At 42.0% G+C, this 22,716-nt stretch overlaps 1 protein-coding gene across 4 annotated transcripts in view; it reads left to right on the plus strand.

Moving 5' to 3' along the window:
- Positions 1 to 22,512, plus strand: part of PDE7A (phosphodiesterase 7A) — a 96,530-nt gene extending 74,018 nt beyond the window's left edge. For all 4 annotated transcript variants that reach the window (XM_059673027.1, XM_059673028.1, XM_059673025.1 and 1 more), the window contains 8 exons: positions 5,719 to 5,814; positions 8,089 to 8,189; positions 11,201 to 11,332; positions 11,534 to 11,625; positions 14,844 to 14,988; positions 15,520 to 15,616; positions 16,220 to 16,300; positions 20,761 to 22,512. In XM_059673027.1, the coding sequence (XP_059529010.1) occupies positions 5,719 to 5,814; positions 8,089 to 8,189; positions 11,201 to 11,332; positions 11,534 to 11,625; positions 14,844 to 14,988; positions 15,520 to 15,616; positions 16,220 to 16,300; positions 20,761 to 20,939 (923 nt within the window). In that variant the 3' untranslated portion in view covers positions 20,940 to 22,512. The remainder of the gene's footprint in view (positions 1 to 5,718; positions 5,815 to 8,088; positions 8,190 to 11,200; positions 11,333 to 11,533; positions 11,626 to 14,843; positions 14,989 to 15,519; positions 15,617 to 16,219; positions 16,301 to 20,760) is intronic.
- Positions 22,513 to 22,716: the final 204 nt, after the last annotated feature.

Genomic DNA, 22,716 nt, shown 5'->3' on the forward strand with positions numbered 1-22,716 from the left:
TCTGACGTTCCTTCCATGGGAATGAGTGTGAGGTGATAGGAGATGACAAGATATGCCTGTCACCCCTGAAGGCTACCTGGCGCGTGAGGACCCTGGTCACCAGGCCTGTGTCCTGGAGGTTGCCTAACCCTGTTGGCTCCCATCTGAGTCACATTCTGAAAGCTGTCAGGGCCACTGTACCTTTGGCAATTCTGTCCTTTGATATATGTTTATGAGGGGAGCTTTTTTAGCAGTACAATTTTTTCCAACAACTTGTTTGTTTCCATTTTCATATAAGTCCTTTTGTGCCTGTTTCTTGTTTAACACATCGCTTGTTTTGAAATGTTTCATTGACTTGTGTTCTTATCCACTGGTATTAAATAGTCCATTAGTGTCTTATAAACTGAAAATGGGGAAAAAATGCTCATGCAGCTTTTCCATTCAATGTGGGTGGCATGCTCTGATCTGACTGATTCTTGTCAGATTCCTGGAAAGTTCTTGGTGCAAGTCATTACATGTGTTGCTCTCTACAGTGTGTTTAGATTGCAGATGAGGGTATTTACCAATAGATTGCAGCTTTCCTGAAACTTACTCTAGAGTCTAGTAGACCCTAGAAATTGGTCATTTGTTTCATTAGGTTAGGAAAATGATTTTGGGAGAACCCTATCAAAACCTAAATATACAGATTGTATATACATTTTTTATATTGAGGTATTAATTGACATATAACATGTTAGCTTTAGGTGCACAGTATAATGATATGCAAGATATATATATCTCAAAATAATCACCACAGTAAGTCTAGTTAACATCTGTCACCCCATTGTTACAATTTTTTTCTTGTGACAAGAACTTTTAAGATCTATTCTCTAAGCAACTTTCAGATGTGCAGTACAGAATCATTAACTATAGTTACCACGCTGTGTATTACATGCCAAGACTTATTTATATTTTATTTTACAATTGGAAATTTTTACCTTTTGACCCTTTCCCCCATTTTGTCCACCCCCAGCCCTGCCTCTGACATGCACAATCTGTTCTATCTGTGCGCTCAGCTTTTGGTTTTGGTTTGAGATTCCACATATAGGTGGGGTTATACCGCATTTGTCTTTCTCTGACTTATTTCACTTAGCATGCTCTCAAAGTCCATCCATGTTGTTGCAAATGGCAAAATTTTGTTTATTTACTTGAGGCCTGGTGCACTGGTGGGGTCCCTCAGCCTGGCCTGTGGGGATCAGGCAAAAACTGGCTCTCTGACATCCCCTGAGGGGTCCCGGATTGTGAGAGGGTGCAAGCCAGGCCGAGGGACCCCACCGGTGCATAATCGGCCAGGGAGGGCTGCAGGAGGGCTCCAGGGTGTGTCCAGCCTATCTCGCCCAGTCCCAATCGGCTGGACCCCAGCAGCAAGCTAACCTACCAGTCGGAGCATCTTCCCCCGGTGGTCAGTGTGTGTCATAGCAACTGGTCGAACAGTTGGAGGGACAATTAGCATATTAGGCTTTTATATATATATTGATTGATTGAATTTATTGGGGGGGGGCATTGGTTAATAAAATTATATAGGTTTCAGGTGTACAATTTTATAATATAGCATCTGTATATTTTATTGTGTGTGCACCACCCCAAGTCAAGTCTCCTTCCATCACATTTATCCACCCTTTATCCTCTTCTACTTCCCTCCACCCCCCTTGCCCTCTGGTAATCACCACACAATGTTCTCTGTGTCTGTGAGGTTGTTTTGGGGGTATTTTGTTTTGTTTTTGCTTAATTCCTTTACCTTTTTCACCCAACCCCTCTCCCCTCTGACAGCTATCTGTCTGTCCTCTGTTTCTGTGAGCATTTCTATTTTCTTTGTTAGTTTATTTTGTTCATTAGATTCCACATATGAGTGAAATCATATGGTACTTGTCTTTGACTGGCTTATTTCACTTAGCATAATACTTTCCAGGTCCATCCATGCTATCGCAAAAGGTAAGATTTCCTTTTTTTTTAACAACCAAGTAGTATTTCATTTTATTAATGTACCACAGCTCTTTTATCTACTCACCTACTGATGGGCAGTAAGGCTGCTTCCAAATCTTGGCTATTGTTAATACACAGCAGTGACTATAAGGGTACATATATCTTTTTGAATCCATATTTTGGGTTTCTTCAGATATATTGTCAGAAAGTAGAATTGGGTCATAAGGCAGTTCCATTTTTAATTTTTTTTCTCTATACTACTTTCCACAGTGGCTGCAGGATCTGCATTCCCACCAACAGTGCAGGAGCATTCCCTTTTCTCCACATCCTCTTCAACACTTGTTGCTGTTGGCATACAAATCAATGCAACAGAATAGAGACCCAGAAATAAACCCATACCTTATGGTCAATTAATATTTGACAGAGGAAGCAAGAACATACAGTGGGGTAAAGACAGTCTATTCCAGTGATGGCGAACCTTTTGAGCTCGGCATGTCAGCATTTTGAAAAACCCTAACTTAACTCTGGTGCCGTGTCACATATAGAAATTTTTTGATATTTGCAACCATAGTAAAACAAAGACTTATATTTTTGATATTTATTTTATATATTTAAATGCCATTTAACAAAGAAAAAGTAACCAAAAAAATGAGTTCGTGTTGTCACCTCTGGCACGTGTGTCATAGGTTCGCCATCACTGGTCTGTTCAATAAATAGTGTTGGGAAAATTGGATAGATAATGTGCAAAAAAATGAAACCAGACCACCTTCTTACACAATGCACAAGAATAAATGGATTAAAGACTTAAATGTTAGACTCTAAACTAAAAAAAATCATAAAAGAAAACAGTAAAATCTCAGACATCTCTCTTAGCAATATCTTTTTGTATCTCCTTGGGTAAGGGAAACAAAAGAAAAATAAATAAAAGGGACTACATCAAACTAAAAAGTTTTTGCATAGCAAAGGAGATCATCAACAAAATGAAAAGACAATCCACTGAATGGGAGAACATATTCACCAATGATACACCTGAAAAGGGCTTAATATCCAAAATTTATTAAGTACTTGAAAACTAATCACACACAAAAAAATCTAATTCTAAAAAATGGGCAAAGGACCTGAATAGACACTTCTCCAAAGAGAACATACAGATGGCCAACAGACATGGAAAGATGCTCAGTGTCACTAATCATCAGAGAAATGCAAATGAAAGCCACAATGAGATACCACCTCACACCTGTCACAATGGCTGTCAACATTAAATCAAGATTTCCTTCTTTTTTTTATGGCTAAATAACATTCCTTCTTTTATGTTACTTAAATAAAATTCTATACACACATATGTCACATTTTCTCTATCCATTCTTCTAGCTACAGATACCTAGGTTGCTTCCTAAGTATTGGCCATTGCAAATAATGCCACAGTGAACACTGAGGTGCCTATATCTTTTGGAATTTAGTATTTTGGATTTCTTCATATAAATAATCAGAAGTGGGGTTGCTAAATCATATGGTAGTTCTATTTTTAATTATTTTGGGACACCTCTGTACAGTTTTTCATGGTATCTGCACCAATTTACATTCCCACAAAGAGTGCTCAAGGGTTCACCTTTTTCCACATTCTCATCAACACTTACTTCTTGCCGATTTTATAATCCCCATTTTTACCTGTGTGAGGTGACATTGTCGTTTTGATTTGCACTTAGTTGATGATAAGTGATGTGAAGCATCTTTTCATGTGTCTGTTGACCATCTGTATGTCAGGTGGAAAAATGTTCAAATCCTCTGGTCATGTTTTAGTTGGATAGTTTGTTTGAACATGCATTCTAAAATATCTATGAATATACCTCCCCCCAAAAATTGGTTGTTACAACAGCAGTAGCAGAAATATAGCTCACTTTTTCTCAAATACTTCCAAACCACATAGGCTCATGTTTGTACCAGTAGAGTATTATCAGGATTTGAATGCATTTTAACTTTTAATTTCATAAAAATAAAAGATTTGAAATGGTTTTTTCCCCCTTTTGAAGATGATATGCCAGGTAGTTTTGAAAAAGAATCTCTTTTGGGCTGCCACATTATTTACAATGTTGCCCATGCAAATATTATTCCAATTAATTAACTTTTTTTCCTCAGCCATGAGCTTCTGTTGACAATTGTTTAGGCAGTTTTAGATAATGAATTTAGCCCAGTAGTTCTTTATAATCCTTCATAAATATTACCAGAAATTTTCAATGTGGAGCTAGTTATGTCTTTTACTCATTTTTTGTAAGAATCATCAATTTTTTTAGAGAATACTAGAATAGTGTCTATGTTATTGTTCTTGTCCAAATGTTGGCAGTAACTATGAGCTTAAACTCCTTTTAAAACACAGTCTATTTAATTGTTAATACAGCATATCAGTCCTATAGAGAAAATCTTCAAAAGATTGAGAAATATAATGGAAGGTATAAGAAATGGAGAGAGAGCCGAAACCGGTTTGGCTCGGTGGATAGAGCGTCGGCCTGCGGACTGAAAGGTCCCAGGTTCGATTCCGGTCAAGGGCATGTACCTGGGTTGCGGGCATATCCCCAGTGGGAGATGTGCAGGAGGCAGCTGATCAATGTTTCTCTCTCATCGATGTTTCTAACTATCTCTCTCCCTTCCTCTCTGTAAAAAATCAATAAAATATATTTTTTAAAAAGAAATGGAGAGAGAGTTGAATCTTGGAATGAAAAACTAAACATTATAAAAAATGGTAGTTTTTCCAAATTTAATTTATACACGTGGTGTGGCTCCAGTTGTCAGTGACAAAGGAGTGAGTTGAGGATGAAGATAACCCCGTTGCATGTGACAACACTCCCAGAAAACTCTCTGGGGGGGAGCAGAGAGGGTGACAACTAGAAGGGCCAAGAGAGCCGGGGATTCCTCATTGTTTCAAAGATAAGAGAATCTAGAGCATCTGAGTGCCCATCACACTGAGCAATATGAGAAGGGGGAGGAGGGAGGAGTGTATTGATTCAGTGGAACTGGGGATGGGGGAGCGGGGACACGGTAGATGTATGTGATGGACCAAGGAACGTTCCTGAGAAGCTGTGGAGAGGTAGAGGTGTTACTGGCTTTTGAAAGAAAGGGAAATTTGAGGGCTTGTGTGTTTTTTCTGTGAAGTATGAGGCTGTTGAGGATGAGGGGGTGAATAGGATGTGGTTATGTCAGTAGTTTGAGGAAAGTAGAGAAAGCTTGAAAATAGGCATTTTGAAAAGTCAAAGAACCATTTCACTAGAAAAACATAAGATTGCTAGATATCATATTGTCTATGAATGTATAGGTATAGAATTCTGTCCCGTTTTGTTAGAATAAACACAGCCTCCACCTAACCAGGTGCAGCCAAGATCGCTTGCTTTGGGACATCTCTGTTCAGCTAAAGCAGGTGGTTGAGGGGACGTGTAGGAAGTGGTTAAGTGCAGCCATTTTTAGGTGCTTTGGGAAGTTGACTTAAACTTAGCGTGGGACAATTTTCAAAGTTTCTATTGATTCTGATTATTTTGGTGTATTTTTTTTAAATCAGTCTATTAAAAGTTTATCTTCCAGTTTACCTGGTTGTGCAAAATGAAACAACAAAAAAGTTTTTTCTTAGAATGGAAAAAAAGATGTGAAATTTGAAGTTCATAACTGGTCTAAGAATTTGTAAATTTTAGACAGACAAAAAGGAAGTAGTACTTCATGTTATGTATTCAAAACCTATATGCAATTATGTTAGCTACTAATATCTCCTTTCTCTGTCTTTTCTTTTTTTAGGAAATAGTCTAGTAAGTTTAACCTGTCATTTATTTAGTCTTCATGGATTAATTGAGTACTTCCATTTAGATATGGTGAAACTTCGTAGATTTTTAGGTAAGTAATTCTAATTCATTTAGCAGTAGTAATAAGATGTATGTATACAAGAACTTTTAAAAATTTGGTATTAATTAACTATTGATGTAAAACAAACCACTCCATATTTAGTGGCTTAAAACAACATGCATTATTGAGCTCCTGGGTCTGTGGGCTGTGCATGCTGCTTCCTGTCCTGCTGCTCTCTGTGCGTCTGCAGCTAGCAGCCCAAGAACTGGGGCTGACCTGGCGCAGCTCTGAGTGGTCTCCTGTTAGGTTAAAAGAATGCAGAGGACTTTGGCACCATAATAGATTCACATTAAGAACAAAAAAGAAAGTAATCTTTATTTTAAAACTAGGTGGGGGGAGTCCCTCAGCCTGGCCTGCTCCCTCTCACAGTGCAGGGCCCCTCTGGGGAGGTCTGACTGCCGTCTTAGGCCCACTCCCCGCAGAGGCAGGAGAGGCTCCCACCACCGCCTCTGTGCTTGCCAGCCGTGAGCCTGGCTCCTGGCTGCACGACGCTTCCCCTGTGGGAGTGCACTGACCACCAGGGGGCAGCTCCTGTGTTGAGTGTCTGCTCCTGGGTCAGTGTGTGTCCTAGCGACTGGTCGTCCTGCCATTCAGTCGATTTACATCTTAGGGTTTTATTATATAGGATAGGATAAGCTGAGCTTGTTCAAAGTGGTGTTCAGTTTCCAGAGAGAGCTGGTGACCCTGGCCCCCTTCACCGGGCAGGGCAGGTGGAAATGGACTGCACCTGGGGTGAGCGCTACGGAGCCTCGGAGCCCAGGTTGGGGCCTGGGGAGGAATTGGGATGACTCTGCAGTCAGGTCTACATCAGCCACGATTTCCTGACAAAGATGCCACGTCTCTGCCCTTTTCTAAGTGTTTGAAGGGTAAAACTTTAAAGATGGGGTACATTGCACTTAGGTCTCTTAATTGGACAGTAAACTTGAAAGATTATTTGGAACATATTTAAACGTGCAGGGTGGCATTTACCTAAGACTGCTCTGCTTAGGGGAAAGTTGAAGCTTTTCACCGAATAAAGAAACATGTTAGGAAAAAATTGGTAGCATAGCATGTGGAGTCTTTCTTTTTTTTTTTTAAAGGAAGAAGACAATGTTTTCTTTCCTCTTAAGTTCTAAACTAAGATAAATTTATTACCTAGAAACTTTTTAAAAATACATTTTTACTGATTTCAGAGAAGAAGGGAGAGGGGGAGAGAAAGAGAAATAATCAATGATGAGAGAGAATCATTGATCGGCTGCCTCCTGCACACCCTCTACTGGGGATTGAGCTGGAAACACGGGCAATGTGCCCTTGATCGGATGGTACAAATGTACTTAAAAGGCTATTATAATGATGGGTTTAAAGTAAATACAGAATCCCAAGTCTTTTTCCCGCTCAGGGATGGATTGCAGTCACCACCTTGGGGCAGGCATGTTCCTCAGAGACCTCTAGGTTTTAGCATGTCTTGCTGTTGGCCCCCCACCCTCCATCCCCATGCAGGTTCGCTGGCACCACGGGTAGCTCTCCTGCTAATTCTGGCCCACCTTTTTGTGATAGCATAACAGACACAGAGGGAGAAAGAAGATTAGCATCAGGTCCATCCCTACAAACTGAAAAACAAATTCCAGGTCCAAAACCCACCGCGTGATGAAGTGCCCACGGGTCACTTTCATAGACCCAGTATTTGCACTGTTTCAGTGTCATAAAGATTTTTGTTCACTGATGAATTTCTAGTACCACTTAGAAAAGTATCTGGCACAATAAATATTTGTTGAATGGTACTTTTTTACCAAACTGAGATTCTTTTGGTCTCTCATTCACATTTTAAAAGAGAAAATATTTTATAATTTTGACATGAATACTTCCTCATTTAAGTTTCAAACAAGCTTGGCCAGTGTGGCTCAGTGGTTGAGCATCAGCCCATGAACCAAGAGGTCACCAGTTTGATCCCAGGTCAAGGCTCGATTCCCAGTAGGCGGCATGCAGGAGGCAGCCAGTTGATGGATGATTGTCTCTTATCATTGATGCTTCTATCTCCCTCTCCCTTTCTCTCTCTAAAAATCAATAAAAACATACATTTTTAAAAAGTTTCAAACAAGTTATGAGTCAAAATGGTATTGATTCTTTAGGTATCCATGTGAGTGTGGGTGATTATCATCTCTCTGAGCCTGAGCAGTTAACTGATAGCCACATGGACAGTGTCAGTGGGAACTGTGATTATCAGTTTACTTGTCCATGCCGCCCATTTACAATTAAGCGGGGGGGGGGGGCTTTCCTTCGTTGCAGTTATGATTCAAGAAGATTACCACAGTCAGAACCCGTACCACAACGCCGTCCACGCTGCGGACGTCACTCAGGCCATGCACTGTTACCTACGAGAACCCAAGGTGAGGCGCTGACATGACAGCAGGTGACGATCCTCAGAGCGTCTCTGCTTTATTTCAAATACTTTTCCCTAAGTTAGTGACTTGACTCAGAATCAGAAGTTTCCTTCACAGGACTGAGATCTAGCGGGATCAAGTTTCCAAAACAGGCTGTATCTGTAGGCGCAGCTACTGGAGAATTGGGGGGGCGGGGGGATGCTGATGGAGCAGCTGCAGGAGGCCCAGCGAGGGCCAGATCCCTGTCCGACACCGGCAATGACGCCTGCCCCTGAGGGAGTAGGGAGCTGGCTGCTGTGTGAACATGAACGCCTGGCGCTGATTCAGGGCTCCTCGAGGGGGCGGGCACACAGTCCTGGGTGGGACGGGTGGGGCTGCGAGGGCCGCTTAGAATTAGAAGGACTGGGGTCTGGTGTCCAGTGCGTTTAGGAAGCTGCGCAGGGAGAGGAGCCATGGAGGGGAGCGATGGAGGCTGCGTGGGCAGGCTGGGCAGGCGGTAGAGCTGGAGGCTTGTGAGAAGAAGGAGCTTGTTTGGGGCGGGGAGGGTAGAGATGGGAACTTCCGGTTTGAATCTGGAGACAAATTTAAAAAATACAGATTTTTAAAGCACGGATCACTAATCAAGAGGAACGAAGGCACATATTTGTGCGATATCCAAATGGGTGCCTGATAGACAGGTGGGTAAGAGTCTGACATATAGGAGAGAAATCAAACAGAACTTTTAAAGATTTTTTTCTTTTCATGTTTCTCATGTTAATGATTCACTCTTTAATCTACCTGAGATTGTTTGATGTCGTGTGTAATCATACATGAATTTTTTTTTAGTTTAATTCTGGATTACTAGATTCTCCCAGGATAGTACATATCTATTCTTCTGCCACTTCCCTCTGTTGTAGTTACCATAAGAATATAACATTTGCATGTTGCTTAATTGTTTGTTGATAAGATATCCACAGCCTTGCCCACATGTTCTGGGTTGGGAGGGGAGGTTGCTCTGTGTGCAGGGTGCTCGGAGAGTGTGCCTTTGTTCCTCTTGATTAGTGAGTCAGGCTTTAAAAATCTATTTTTTAAATGCTGTCACAAATCCTGAAGAGGAAATAATTTTCTTCAACAACTTCTCCCCATTCTTTGAACTTCTCCACATACCAATTATAAGCAATACAAAAATAAATAATAAATATTCTTGGCCTTCTGACAGCTTACAGTTTTCCAGGGGATTCAAGCCCTTAGATGTTGAGTTTTAGTTTTCTTTTTCAGATTGAGATGAACTTGACACAAGGGATGGAAAAAGATTCATTCTGGCATAGAAAGAGAATATTAAAATTGGAATCAAAATTTATCTAAATTAAAATTTTTCCATTTTCATCTTTATCATGTGTAATGTATGTTAGTTCAGTATCATGATCTATAAGTAAGTGTACCCATATTGGTGGTGTGTGATCACATTGTTTTACTGCCAGGGCGCGAGGTCATGCAAGTTTAGAGAGCATTGACCTAACGTTACCTCAGGAAAAGCATGTCCTACTGAGTGTTATCATGGCCGGACATGTGAAGTGCTGTAGGAACACAAATCAGCCATGGCCAGGGAGGGGCTGCAGGCAGAGAAGAGGGGTGATGGGGTGGTCAGGGGAGTTGGGCCTGAGATGAGGAGCAGTGGCCCAGTAATGAGAAGGGATTCATGAAAAGCAGACGATACATGTAGCAAGGTGGTTGTTTTTTATCACTGAAATTTTCAGTCAGGTAACAAACTTTTTTCTGTGGTTATTTTATTGTATCGAGTAAGGTTAATAATGATGATTCGGAGCAGCAGTGTAATTGTTAGCTTGCAAGATTGCCTTTTCTGATGTGTGCACATCGTGTTCGCTGTTCTGAGTGTGCCATCCACTGGGAGAGGCTTGAGTTCAGACTGGACGAGGACTCTGCTCTCTGATGACCCAGTAGCCTCTGTAGACAGTGGGGCCTCAGAAATAACCTCATTTTTAGATTCTTAATTGCGATCCAGTAAACAATTGCTGGTCAGCCTCACACAGGGCACCACTTCGCCAGGGCGGACCGGCAGACCCTGAACGACGGATGAATAATTACTCTAATACACGTTTCTGTGAAAGAGAGGGCTAAGGTACTGCTTGGCTATCGCCGCCAAGTAGCCCTGTTCACCTGCCTCCTTTGGCTTTTATTGTCGTAACAGCTTGATCTAAAATTAACCTCTAGCTACAATGAGCAGGGTAAATGTCCTTGAGAAAGTATATGCTTCTACACGGTCGGGTGTAAAAGACTAAACAGAGATTTTAGCAAAACACCCCGGGGATGGGACTTGTTTGGAAAAGTCCGGCTCCCCTCAGAGACCTTTCGGAGAATCCTCCTTACAGACATTCCGACCAAGTTTTGTGCTTCCCCACAGTCTTCTATAATAATAAAAGCATAATATGCTAATTAGACCAGACATCCTTCCGGACAACCTTCCAGATAAAGCCGGGACTGCGAGAGAAGCCCGGGTCCTGGGTACCAGAGGGAAGCCGGAGCCGGCAGCCGGGGGAGGAAGGCCTACTCTTGCACGAATTTGGTGCATGGGGCCTCTAGTTGGTTGATCAAAATCTGTTAAGAGGGTAGATCTCATGTTAAGTGTTCTTATAATAAAAAATATTTAACCTCATAGGTCTTTTCTGTTTGCTGTAATGGCTGTGGTAATAAAAACATACAAACCTGTGTTTATTGCTTCAGAACTATTCTTTTTTTTCAAATATTTGAAAAAGCCATCTTTTTTGAGATGGCTTGTACTTTGCCATTGTGATTAAGCTTGTTTAAAATGAAGCTGTGGAAGGACGAGCTGTCCGATCTGCCCCCTCAGTGTCTGAGGAGGCCAGCCAGCAGGCCCTGGCGGCTTTAGCGAACAGTCTGAAAACCAGGACGGGAGGGCACTGGCAACATTGCCATTTTGGGGCTAATTGAAACCTGTTGCAATGGGACAGAGTTGATTTCAAATATGACTGTAATTAATCTTCTTTTGTCAACTTCAGCTTGCCAACTCTGTAACTCCTTGGGATGTCTTGCTGAGCTTAATTGCAGCTGCCACGCATGATCTGGATCATCCAGGTGTTAATCAACCTTTCCTTATTAAAACTAACCATTACTTGGCAACTTTATACAAGGTTAGTGCCGTTTTATCATCAACATTTAATATTCTTGCATTCCTGAAAATGTTTCATGTTTTCAAGAAGTGAAAGTTGTTAACAAATGTTAGGATTTTAACCAGATTAATATTACTCCCAAATAATTCTTTATGTTCAGAAAGAGATTTACTACCATTAAATAACTCAGATATGCTTTTTTTTTTTTTTTTTTCCCTGTAGAATACCTCAGTCCTGGAAAACCACCACTGGAGATCTGCCGTGGGGTTATTGAGAGAATCCGGTTTATTCTCACATATGCCGTTAGAGAGCAGGTAGGCTGGATTCAGACAAATTTAATTTGCTGTGAGCTATGAAAATTAACCTGGCAAAACAATTTTATACGGTTTAAAATTACATTATTAGCCGAAACCGGTTTGGCTCAGTGGATAGAGCGTCGGCCTGCGGACTGAGAGGTCCCAGGTTCGATTCCGGTCAGGGGCATGTACCTGGGTTGTGGGCACATCCCCAGTAGGAGATGTGCAGGAGGCAGCTGATCGATGATTCTCTCTCATCGATGTTTCTAACTCTCTATCTCTCTCCCTTCCTCTCTGTAAAAAATCAATAAAATATATTTAAAAAAAAAAAATTACATTATTATGTTCAAGTGTTCCATAATTTTCAGGTTTGGGGGGGAGGGGTTGTTAAATTTAATGGGTAAATTATTTTATTTTAAAAATTTATATAAAAATTTTAATAATTTAAACCTGTTCTACAGTACAGTTAATAGGATATTTTTAGTGAATTATTATGAAAGATCATCCCATGGATTTGAGTACTATATAAAACTCACTCCAAACGCACAATGGCTCAATCACAGTTTACTGCTTATTTATATAAATAGTATAACATTTCCATTTTGTGCTAATTTAAACAAAACCTTAAGTTCTAGAAATAAATAGAAAGTAAACATTCTGTATAATAAATAGATTTATTAAAAATAAAGCTTCAAAACTGATAAGAAGTAAAAATCCTGCAGCTATAGGTCACTTCTGGAGCTATAGGATAAAATAATGACAGGAAAGAACAGAAAATACTAATTTTTTAAAATAGATCATTTAATGTTAAGCAGGCCATTTGAAAGCCTAATAAAGAGCATTAATGTGAATGAGCCCAACATGACGGAGGTTGCTAACAAACTCTCATGTCATTGTCCATAAGCAAAGGTTTAATAGTGACTGCCTCACAGAGAAGATGCCTTAGGAAAACCATGTCAATGGTTATGTAAACCAAGTAATTCTAGCAAAAAGGTGAGGCATGAAACTGGGTATTAAAATTTAAGTTACTATCACAATTCTTTCCTTTTTCCCTTTCATGATTTAAAAACTTGAGTGTTTTGTGTAATGACCATAAGAAAAAAGCTGGACTTTATTTTTTATTTTTTTAAACTCTTTATTCATGGATACCATTTGGAGTTATGACAGTATTTCCGGTAAGTAAAATTATTTCTTGCTGAGTACAAATATAAAAGTTGCTTAACCATACAATCTTTGTATACAGAAAGTATCTTTTCCTTGACTAAGGTAGATTAAAATGTGTGCTTTGTTATGCCTTTTAATCATGTTTTGCATTTGATAATGAACCCCCTGTTAAATTCTTAGATTTAATACAAGTAAAAACTGAAACAGGAACTCTACACAACAGCATTCTTTGGATGTTTTTTTTTTTTTTCTGTATTTCAATATTGTGAGCCTTTTAATTTATTGACAGCTCTGATCATTATACAAAGATAATGTTTGCTATGGCCCATTGAAATAAAAGGCAGGTTTTTATTTTATTTTATTTTATTTTATTTATTTTATTTTATTTTAATCCTCACCCAAGGATATGTTTATTGATTTTAGAGAGAGCAGAAGGAAAGGGGGGGGGGAGTGAGAGAGAGGGAGGGAGGGAAAGAAAGAAAGGAAGAGATAGAGAAAGAAAGAAGGAAGGAAGGAAAGGAAGGAAGGAAGGAGAAAGAAAAGAAAGAAAGAGAGAGAGAGAGAGAGAGAGAGAGAGAGAGAGAGAGAGAGAGAGAAGAAAGAAAGAAAGAAAGAAAGAAAGAAAGAAAGAAAGAAAGAAAGAAAGAAAGAAAAGAAAGAAAGAAAGAAAGAAAGAAAGAAAGAAAGAAAGAAAGAAAGAAAGAAAGAAAGATCTATGTGAAACACTGATAGGTTGCTGTGGCACATGCCCCAAGTGGGGATGGACCCATAACCTTTTTTGTTTACAAGATGACTCTCCAACCAACTGAGCCACCCAGCCAGACAAAAAGCAGGATTTTTTTTTTTTTTAAGTTTATTTCTCCTGTTATTTGATTCGAGACAGTTTTTTTTTTTTTAATATCATGGTTTTTTTGTTTGTTTTGTTGTTGTTATTCCTCATGAAAGATATTTTTTTCCATTGATTTTTAGACAGTGGAAGGGAAGGGGAGAGAGACAGACAGACTGACATCGATGTGAGAAAGGCGCATCGATTGGTTGCCTCCCATGTGAGCCCCAACCAGGGCCAGGGATTGAACCTGCAACCCAACGAGCCCTTTACCAGGTAATCAAACCTGGGACCCTTCAGTACTCAGGCCAGTACTCTAACCACTGACCCACACCTGCCAGGGCTAAAATATCTTTTTTTAAAAAATATATTTTATTGATTTTTTACAGAGAAGAAGGGAGAGGGATAGAGAGCCAGAAACATAGATGAAAGAGATCGATCAGCTGCCTCCTGCACTCCCCTCAGTGGGGATGTGCCCGCAACCAAGGTACATGCCCTTGACCGGAATCGAACCCGGGACCCCTGAGTCCGCAGGCTGATGCTCTGTCCACTGAGCCAAACTGGTTCGGCATATGTATATATGTGTGTGTATATATATATATATATATATTTTTTTTTAATTTATATTAACATGTTACCTTTTACCTTCCAGAAAATTTGGGTAGTCATTTAGATGATTGACTCTTGAGTATACATATACAGCTATATACAACTGCTGAACTATACATATAATTGAATCTAAACTTTCTCAAACATTTTGGTGGGATTTCATCAGGATTTAATTGGACATTTTAGTCAAAATATCTATACGAGTCAGTTGTTGGATGGACTCTTTTCCCTCCTTTTGAAACTTCCTTCCGCTTTCCAGATCTCAGGCACCAGGAAAGAAACCCAGAGTTGTTTACCCTCAGCACATCCCAGCAAAGAATTTTCACAGAAAATATACCAATCTTATTGTTTTTTATAGGAAAATAATTCCACCTTGGCTGGAAAAATAAAAGGCACTCTTTTGAGGATGTTTGCATATTAGTATTTCTACAAACTCTTGGTTTTAGTTTTGATTATTTTAGTAGTTTTTTTATGCATTATTTAAAATTCATTTTTTGTGATAGGTTAAAAGTTGTGTGGCAAATAGAATATATCAGGGCTCTATAAAGTTTCTGAATATTAAGTTTAAGGAAGAAATTAATAAGTAACTATTTAATTGAAAGTCTTGTATTTTCTTTTTATATTTTTCTAATTCCAGGAAACAAATGGAGACTCAGATAGGTGCTCTGATATTGGCCACAGACATCAGTCGCCAAAACGAGTATCTGTCGTTGTTCAGGTCCCATTTGGATAGAGGTGACTTATGCCTGGAAGATGCCAGACATAGGCATTTGGTTTTACAGGTAAAACGGGGCTTGGAAAGATTCTGTTTCTGGGGTAAATCATGTGACTATTAGACTAAAGATGAAATATTCTAGTGTCGTGTTCAGAGTGGTTACGTCTGAGAGATTGCTGTGGGGTTTCCTTCCCGGAGGGAGAGCCCCCTCCCCGGGAGAGCACCGTCGATTGGCATTGTTCACACTTGGGATTCCTAACAAAAACAGGTTTTGCAAGAGCATTTTGTTTTAATAAGTTCTCACTTATTAAAGTTTAAGAAAAAAAATTGACAGGAATTGGGTAATTATTTGTAACTTTCTGGTTACTCCAGGCCATATGCTCGGCTGTACAGTTAGGTTTGCAGTCTTGCAGCATTTCTGGAGAAATAGTTGGTAGACCTAATAGGGTCATAAAAGTAACATAAAAAATGAATTTTCTGTGGCAGTATTTTCTCTTTTTTTAAAGGTGTTGTTTTGCCACTATTAGAGTAGATTTAAACTTATTAGCTTTGGAATTTTACTTTTTTCTTAAAACAACATTACTGTTTTGCTTGCTAGATGGCTTTGAAATGTGCTGATATTTGTAACCCGTGTCGGACCTGGGAATTAAGCAAGCAGTGGAGTGAAAAAGTAACAGAGGAATTCTTCCATCAAGGCAAGTTACAGTATTGAATGCTAATTAATCTACTCAGCTCATTTTCTTAGCATCATATGAATAAAATAACTCGGACATTTATAGGAGGCTAGTGGTAGATATTTGATATTTTTAGTGACAATTTACAGTAGATGCACAGATAACCAATAACGAACAGACTGAGCATGTTTTGTAAATTAGCAGTTCTCTTCAAATCGTCAGATGTGTGTGCCTGCTTTTATGAATCGGCATCCATCAGGTTGGAGATGTTGCTGACCTGACCCCTCCTGTCCTGTGTGGAGGGCATGGCCATATAAGACGTTTTTGTGATTTAAACCCAGGAACCAAGGATCTTCATTTCATGCACCTTCCTTTTAGAAACCTAGGATTTAAATTAAAATGCTGGCAGAACCACATGTTGGGGTAACACACCTGGTAGACGTCTTCCCCCTCCACTGGAGATTGGCTTTGCCACGTGTGAGTGACGCGGAGGACCACCTGGGAGGCTGTCCTCCCGGGGAGTAAATGCGTTGCCTTTTTCTAAGGAACGGACAGGCGAGCTGTGGGCTGTTCCAGGCGGTAGGTGTGCTCCACAGTAACGGTCTGTCTCTCGTTAATTCCTAGGCGACATCGAAAAGAAGTACCAGCTGGGTGTGAGTCCCTTCTGTGACCGTCAGACTGAATCCATTGCCAACATCCAGATTGGTAACTATACGTAGACACGGGCCGGTTAGAAAAGGGCCACTGATTGTAACTTTGTCAAGAAAAAGAGACTTGAAATACAGGATATTACGATTATGCTCATTTAAACAATCTAAAATTTTACTCTTATTTTGCTCTTATAATTACTCTCATTTGACTATAGGTTGTAAAACATAATTTTTGCAGAACATCTAACAGCTCCTTTTTTGAGCGTTCTAAAGTGGAAATACGGCCGAAACCGGTTTGGCTCAGTGGATAGAGCGTCAGCCTGCGGACTGAAAGGTCCCAGGTTCGATTCCGGTCAAGGGCATGTACCTGGGTTGCGGGCATATCCCCAGTAGGAGATGTGCAGGAGGCAGCTGATCGATGTTTCTCTCTCATCGATGTTTCTAACTATCTCTCTCCCTTCCTCTCTGTAAAAAATCAATAAAATATATTTTTAAAAAAATAAAATAAAATAAAGTGGAAATACACTTTTGCCTCATGGAAGCTTTTTGCATAATTCTGGGGCATGAAAAGGGGACTCCTGTGCTGAGTGTGATGTGAGAGCAGTTGGCACTGCCTCCTCCTCTTGGTTAGCATGGCCGGGTGGTCACAGTACCTCCTCCACCTCTCGCACGGGCCTCTTGAGATCTTGCCTCGATTTGTCCCTTCAGTCTTCACCCCAGCAACTTGCCCTCATTTACCCAGAGTAGCCTAGGACCCTCCAGGGGCCCCCAAGTCCACGCTGCGCCTTCAGCCTCATGGGCTCCTTTTCCTTGTCCTGTCCTCCGGGCAGGCAGCGTCCTCTCCCAGGCTCTCAGGGCCCTCCTGGCCTTTGTGATGTGCCCCTGAGCCAGCACTGCAGCAGGGCTGAGGCGCTGAGAGCCATGAGGGACCGTAGCTGGAGGAAGAAGCATTAGGAGGCTGCTGTGATGGGCGCTGTGCAGTGGTGGCAGGAAAGACAGGCGTGGGCCGGGCGTGTGGGGTAACCCAGCAAGGTTTCGAGGAATGACTAATTTTGGTCGCTGGTATGCAGTAGGGCCTTTGAGAATTGGACTGAACATAGTGAAATGTGTACACAGATTTTAGAAAGATAAAGTTTCTAGAAAGTCAGAAGATAGCATAATACTGTGGCATAAGACTCTGAAAAGAGGACTGCGTTAGGCTCAGATTCAGAAATGTAATTCCTGTGTCACGGCAGGGGTCCCGTGTGGAAGACAGTGGGTAGTACCTGACTTGCCTGCGGAGGGATGGTGGAGATGTGTCTGTGGGAAGGGGGTGTGGCACGGACAGGGATGGGGGAGGCGGGAACGCGGCTCAGCCAGGAAAGCTGAGGTTTTCAGAGGGTAAGACAGGACGTAGATCTGCTCTGGCTCTCAAGGAGACTTGTCTTCAAATGTGAAAGAATAGGTGGCATGCAGGCGGAGAGAACGGAGGCCAGGGGAACGGGTCGCCAGCTCACTCTAGCTGCTTTGAATGGCTTTGCCTAATGGGAAAACTTGCAAATGAGGTTTCTAAAAGATGCAGTATTTAAAAGGGAAAAGGAGCCAGATACCTTAAACCAGTGGTTCTCAACCTTCCTAATGCCGCGACCCTTTAATACAGTTCCTCATGTTGTGGTGACCCCAAATTTCATTGTTACAAATTGAACATAATTAAATCATAGTGATTAATCACAAAAACAATATGTAATTATATATGTGTTTTCCGATGGTCTTAGGCAACCCCTGTGAAAGGGTCGTTCGACCCCCAAAGGGATCATGACCCACAGGTTGAGAACCACTGCCTTAAACTGTTCCGTAGGTCTTGTCAGTGTTGGAAAATTCTGGAATGGATTATCAGAGGGGCAGGGATAGGTAAATGATAGTAATAGTTCACATCTCCTGACTCCACAACCACCACAGGACAAGTGATGCTGGTATTCTCTCGTTCAGATAGTTTGTTTGCCCAGGTAAAGGGGGCTTAGGAAGATTCTATTTCTGCGGTAAGTCATGTGACTGTTAGAACAGATTCTGTGCTAAGCAGTGATACTGGGAGCCAGCACAGTCAGTACGTAGAAGTCATGTTTCATTTATAGTGTTTCCTTCTGTGATGGGAATACTAGTTTCCTTGACCGAGAATATCACGTACTGGTAAGAGCAAGGCATTTGGCCAGGCGTCCATAGGGCTGTGCGGATGCTCGAGCGCGTGGCTAGTGCAGGTCAGCGGATTCACGGGCGGCTGAGCAGCTGGCGGAGTCCTGCCCTCCGCGCAGGTGCTGCATGGCCGTGTCCACGGCCCCAGCCTGTTCATTTTTATCAGCTACTTAAGACCTAAAGTACATTTTAGGTTAGCACAGAGCCAGAAGTGGTGGTTAATGTGTTTGATATTAGAGGCAGCCATTGGGAGGAGGAGTCGCGGGAAGCCAGTGACCATGAGGCCCTGCGTTTGGTGCGAAACTCCAGCTGCTGGTGCCTGAGCGTGGCCCCTGGAAGAGACGGCGCTGGGCGGCTGGCCCTGCCCGGCCCTGCCGTGAGGACGGCACCCGAAGCTGCCGTTCGGGGCTGTGGAGGCAGCTTTTTGTGTTTGCCCCCTTCTCACAGAACGCAGCTCCTTGAGGGCAGATCTGTGGCCTTATTCCCTGCTCTACCCCGGCCACCCAAGACAGTGCTGGCACATAGCAGGTTCTCAGCTGCTGTGTGTGAGGGAAACAGAAGAAGTGGAGGAAAGCCTTCTTGCTGACCCGGCTGCTGTTTCAGATTCCAGCACTTGTACACTTAAGGAAAGTCAACCATCAGACCATACCTGACTTTTAAATTAACAGTATTGGGTGCTGCCTGCTCTAGTGAGATTTGTTGGCTGAATGGAACCTGTGTTTTCTATGGTCAACATGGTCTTTTGCTGCAAAGACAAGGTTTTAGAGAAGAAAAATTAAAAGCTGCCTTACACAAGCAGTGATAGAATTTGGATGTACATTTTCCCTGTCCTTAACAGATCAACAGTTAGGAAGATAGCCCTAACCAATTTGGCTCAGTGGATAGAGCGTCGGCCTGCGGACTGAAGGGTCCCAGGTTCGATTCCGGTCAAGGGCATGTACCTTGGTTGCGGGCACATCCCCAGTGGGGGTGTGTGCAGGAGGCAGCTGATCGATGTTTCTCTCTCATCAATGTTTCTAACTCTCTATCCCTCTCCCTTCCTCTCTGTAAAAAATAAAATATATTTTTTAAAAAATGTTAGGAAGATAATGTTATTTGTTTCTCCTAATATACATTATTTCATTGATGAGGCATTTTCTGGGAGGCTTCCCCTCCGCCCACCCCCACCTCCCGGTGTAAGATACTCTGTAACATCAAATCAGACATAAAGTACACTGGAGATGCACAGTCCTGAAATCACTCCTTTTCTGACTATGAATTAAGGAGGTCAGTATAGGAGGTATTTATAAAGTAGGACCCTGGTACACTTTTGATGTCCACTTTAATAATTGCTTTAATCTCCTCTGTTCTTTTTAGACTCATAATTTTTGTCAGAAATTTGGGCTTATGTGAATTCTAAGTTAAATAAAAGGGCTTATAGTCCTAACCAGTTTGGCTCAGTGGATAGAGCATCGGCCTGGGGACTGAAGGGTCCCAGGTTCGATTCCGGTCAAGGGCATGTACCTTGGTTTCAGGCTCCTCCCCAGAATGGGCCCTGGTTGGGGTGCATGCGGGAGGCAACCAATCGACGTGTTTCTCTCACATCGATGTTTCTCTCTATCTTTCCCTCTCTCTTCCATTCTCTCTAAAAATCAATGGGAAAATGTCCTTGGGTGAGGATTAAAAATAAATAAATAAAAAAAAATGGCTTATTGTAATCAGACTAGGTGTGAAGATTACCATCCCTGCCGGTGTAAAGAGGGTCACCCCAGCTCCCCTGCAGTTCTAGCCTCGTCCCGCAGTGCTGGCGTAGCCCCCTCTTGGCCTCCAGCCGCCTCCTGGCGACGCCCCTGCATGGCGCTTCCCGTACTCAGCCAGCATGGCCTCCGTTTGCTTCCATAAAAGGACGCGGTTGTGCAGCTGAGAGGAGCCACCAGAACGATTTGATATATTTGTCAGTTCACCCTTAATTTGCTTAAGAAATAGATTCTTCAGAGAAGACTTGTAAATTTATACCCAGAAAACCTTTTGAAAAATAAGGTTTAGGTAACATTGGGCCAGGACTTGAGAGTAAACACTGTAGAGACGTTTTAAAGATAAAGTTCAGCCCAGCCAGCGTAGCTCAGTGATTGAGCATCGACCTATGACCCAGGAGGTCACAGTTCGATTCCCAGTCAGGGCACATGCCCGGGTTGGCCGGCTCCATCCCCATTGTGGGGCATGCAGGAGACAGCTCGTCAGTGATTCTCTCTCATCATTGACGTTCCTATCTCTCCCTCCTTTCCTCTCTGAAATCAATAAGAGTATATTTTTAAAAAATAAAATTTCAGAACATGCGTTGATACCTTTTTCTCTTTTTTTCTTAAGGTTTTATGACATACCTAGTGGAGCCTTTATTCACGGAATGGGCCAGGTTTTCCAATACCAGGCTGTCCCAGACGATGCTCGGACACGTGGGGCTGAACAAAGCCAGTTGGAAGGGACTGCAGAGAGAACAGCCCAGCAGTGAGGACAGCGAAGCTGCACTCGAGGAGCTGAACTCATAGTATTACCTCAGGAAACCGGTTGTCATAACCCAGAACCGGGGACAGGCTGTCTCCTGGAGGTTAGAAGGTGGCACGGGGGCTGGAGGTGAGGGAACTGACTCGGCTGCAGGTTTCCAGGTGGATGATGCCAGGATTTCCTCTGCCGGCCACTTGAACCCACTTTTTAATTATGAGGCCTGAACACAGCAATATGGATGCAGCCGCGTGTGAAACCTGATCTGCAAAGCCTGCAGGCGTGACTCCAAAGGAAGTTCTGCAAAGTGCCAGGTGTTGCTCAGAGCATCTACTCTGGGAACATGAAACTTGAACTGAACCTTTCAGCAGAAATCTCTTGGAATCTAACCAGTCTCATGCAGCCTCGTGTGTCTGTACCTCCCTCTAAGGTCTCTGAAAAATGGAAATGTGAAGTGCCCAGCTCTGCTGCCTCTGGCCAGACTTGATGTTTACAAATCCACTCTGAAATACTGGTTCTACATTTGCCTTGGAGCATAATTGCTAAGGAACCACTAAGAATTTTAAAGATCAAACTTTCAACTGCAGCTCCTTCCCCCTGGTTTGCCTTTCTTCTCCTCTGGATGCCACCAAGCCTCCCGTTTGCCCTGGTTTTATTTGTGCACTGAAAACTGTGCACTACCACAGCGTGCGCCACGCTTTCCCGCCAGTGCTGTTTGGCAGTGCACTCTTTTTAACGCTTAGTTTTAATTTGGGGCGGGAGGGGCCGAGCGCCAGTGTCCTAGCTGTGTTATGATTCCGCAGTGGAGACATTGCATGTTGTTTTCACTCCTGTACACTTGACCTGCACATGCAAGAAAAGGTGGAATGTGTAAAACACCATAATCAGCTCAGGGTATTGCCAATCTGAAATAAAGTGGGATGGGGAAGTGTGTCCTTCAGAGCAAGGGTCCTAAAGCCCCTTTCGCTGCAGTGAGAGGTATGTTGTGTGTGGATGGGCGGATGTGTCTGTGTGCATGTTGTGCATGTGTGACTGTGCATGTGTTCTATTTATCCTTGTGGGAGAGGATTGGACATGGACGCTTTTATTTATTTTAGAATGTGACGTGAGCGGCCACACCTGGGGGCGGGGGGCGGGAGCTGTAACAGATTGCTCCAGTTGCCTTAAACTATGCACAAAGCTAAGTGACCAAACTTCTTGTTGTGATTTGAAAAAAGTGCATTGTTTTCTTGTCTCCCCCCTCTCCCTTTTTTGATGAAACGTGACCCTTTGATGGGCCTTTTGATGTGAACAGATGTTTTCTAGGACAAAAACCTAAGGACTAATTTTAAACTTAAAACATTCCACTTTTGTAATTTGTTTTAAATTGTTTTATGTATAGTAAGCACAACTGTAATCTAGTTTTAAGAAAAACCAGTGCTTTCTTTTAGTTCAATTGTATTTCCCTTGTTACTGTAAAAGACTGTTTATCAATTATGTTTACAGTTTGTTGCAACAGCCATTTTCTTGGGAGAAAGCTTGAGTGTGAAGCCATTTGTAAAAGGCTTTGCCATACTCATTTTAATATGTGCCTGTTGCTGTTAACTTTTGATAAATAAAAAGCTACCTTTTCACATTTTATCTTTGATATTTACCTTATAATCCTTTGGAAATCATAATGCTAAATTTCTAGGAAATCAAAGCTGTAGCTTCTTGGCTGTAGCATTCACACATCAGATGTGTATTCAGGCAGAGCTGGGTGCAGGCACAATCTTCTGGGGTGATCTGCACCTCACCGCTGAGCAGGCTGAGGCCCTGGTTACCACGTCTGCTCAGAGGCCAGCT

The sequence above is a fragment of the Myotis daubentonii genome, chromosome 17 (assembly GCF_963259705.1).
Source record: "Myotis daubentonii chromosome 17, mMyoDau2.1, whole genome shotgun sequence".
Classification (NCBI taxonomy): Eukaryota; Metazoa; Chordata; class Mammalia; order Chiroptera; family Vespertilionidae; genus Myotis; species Myotis daubentonii.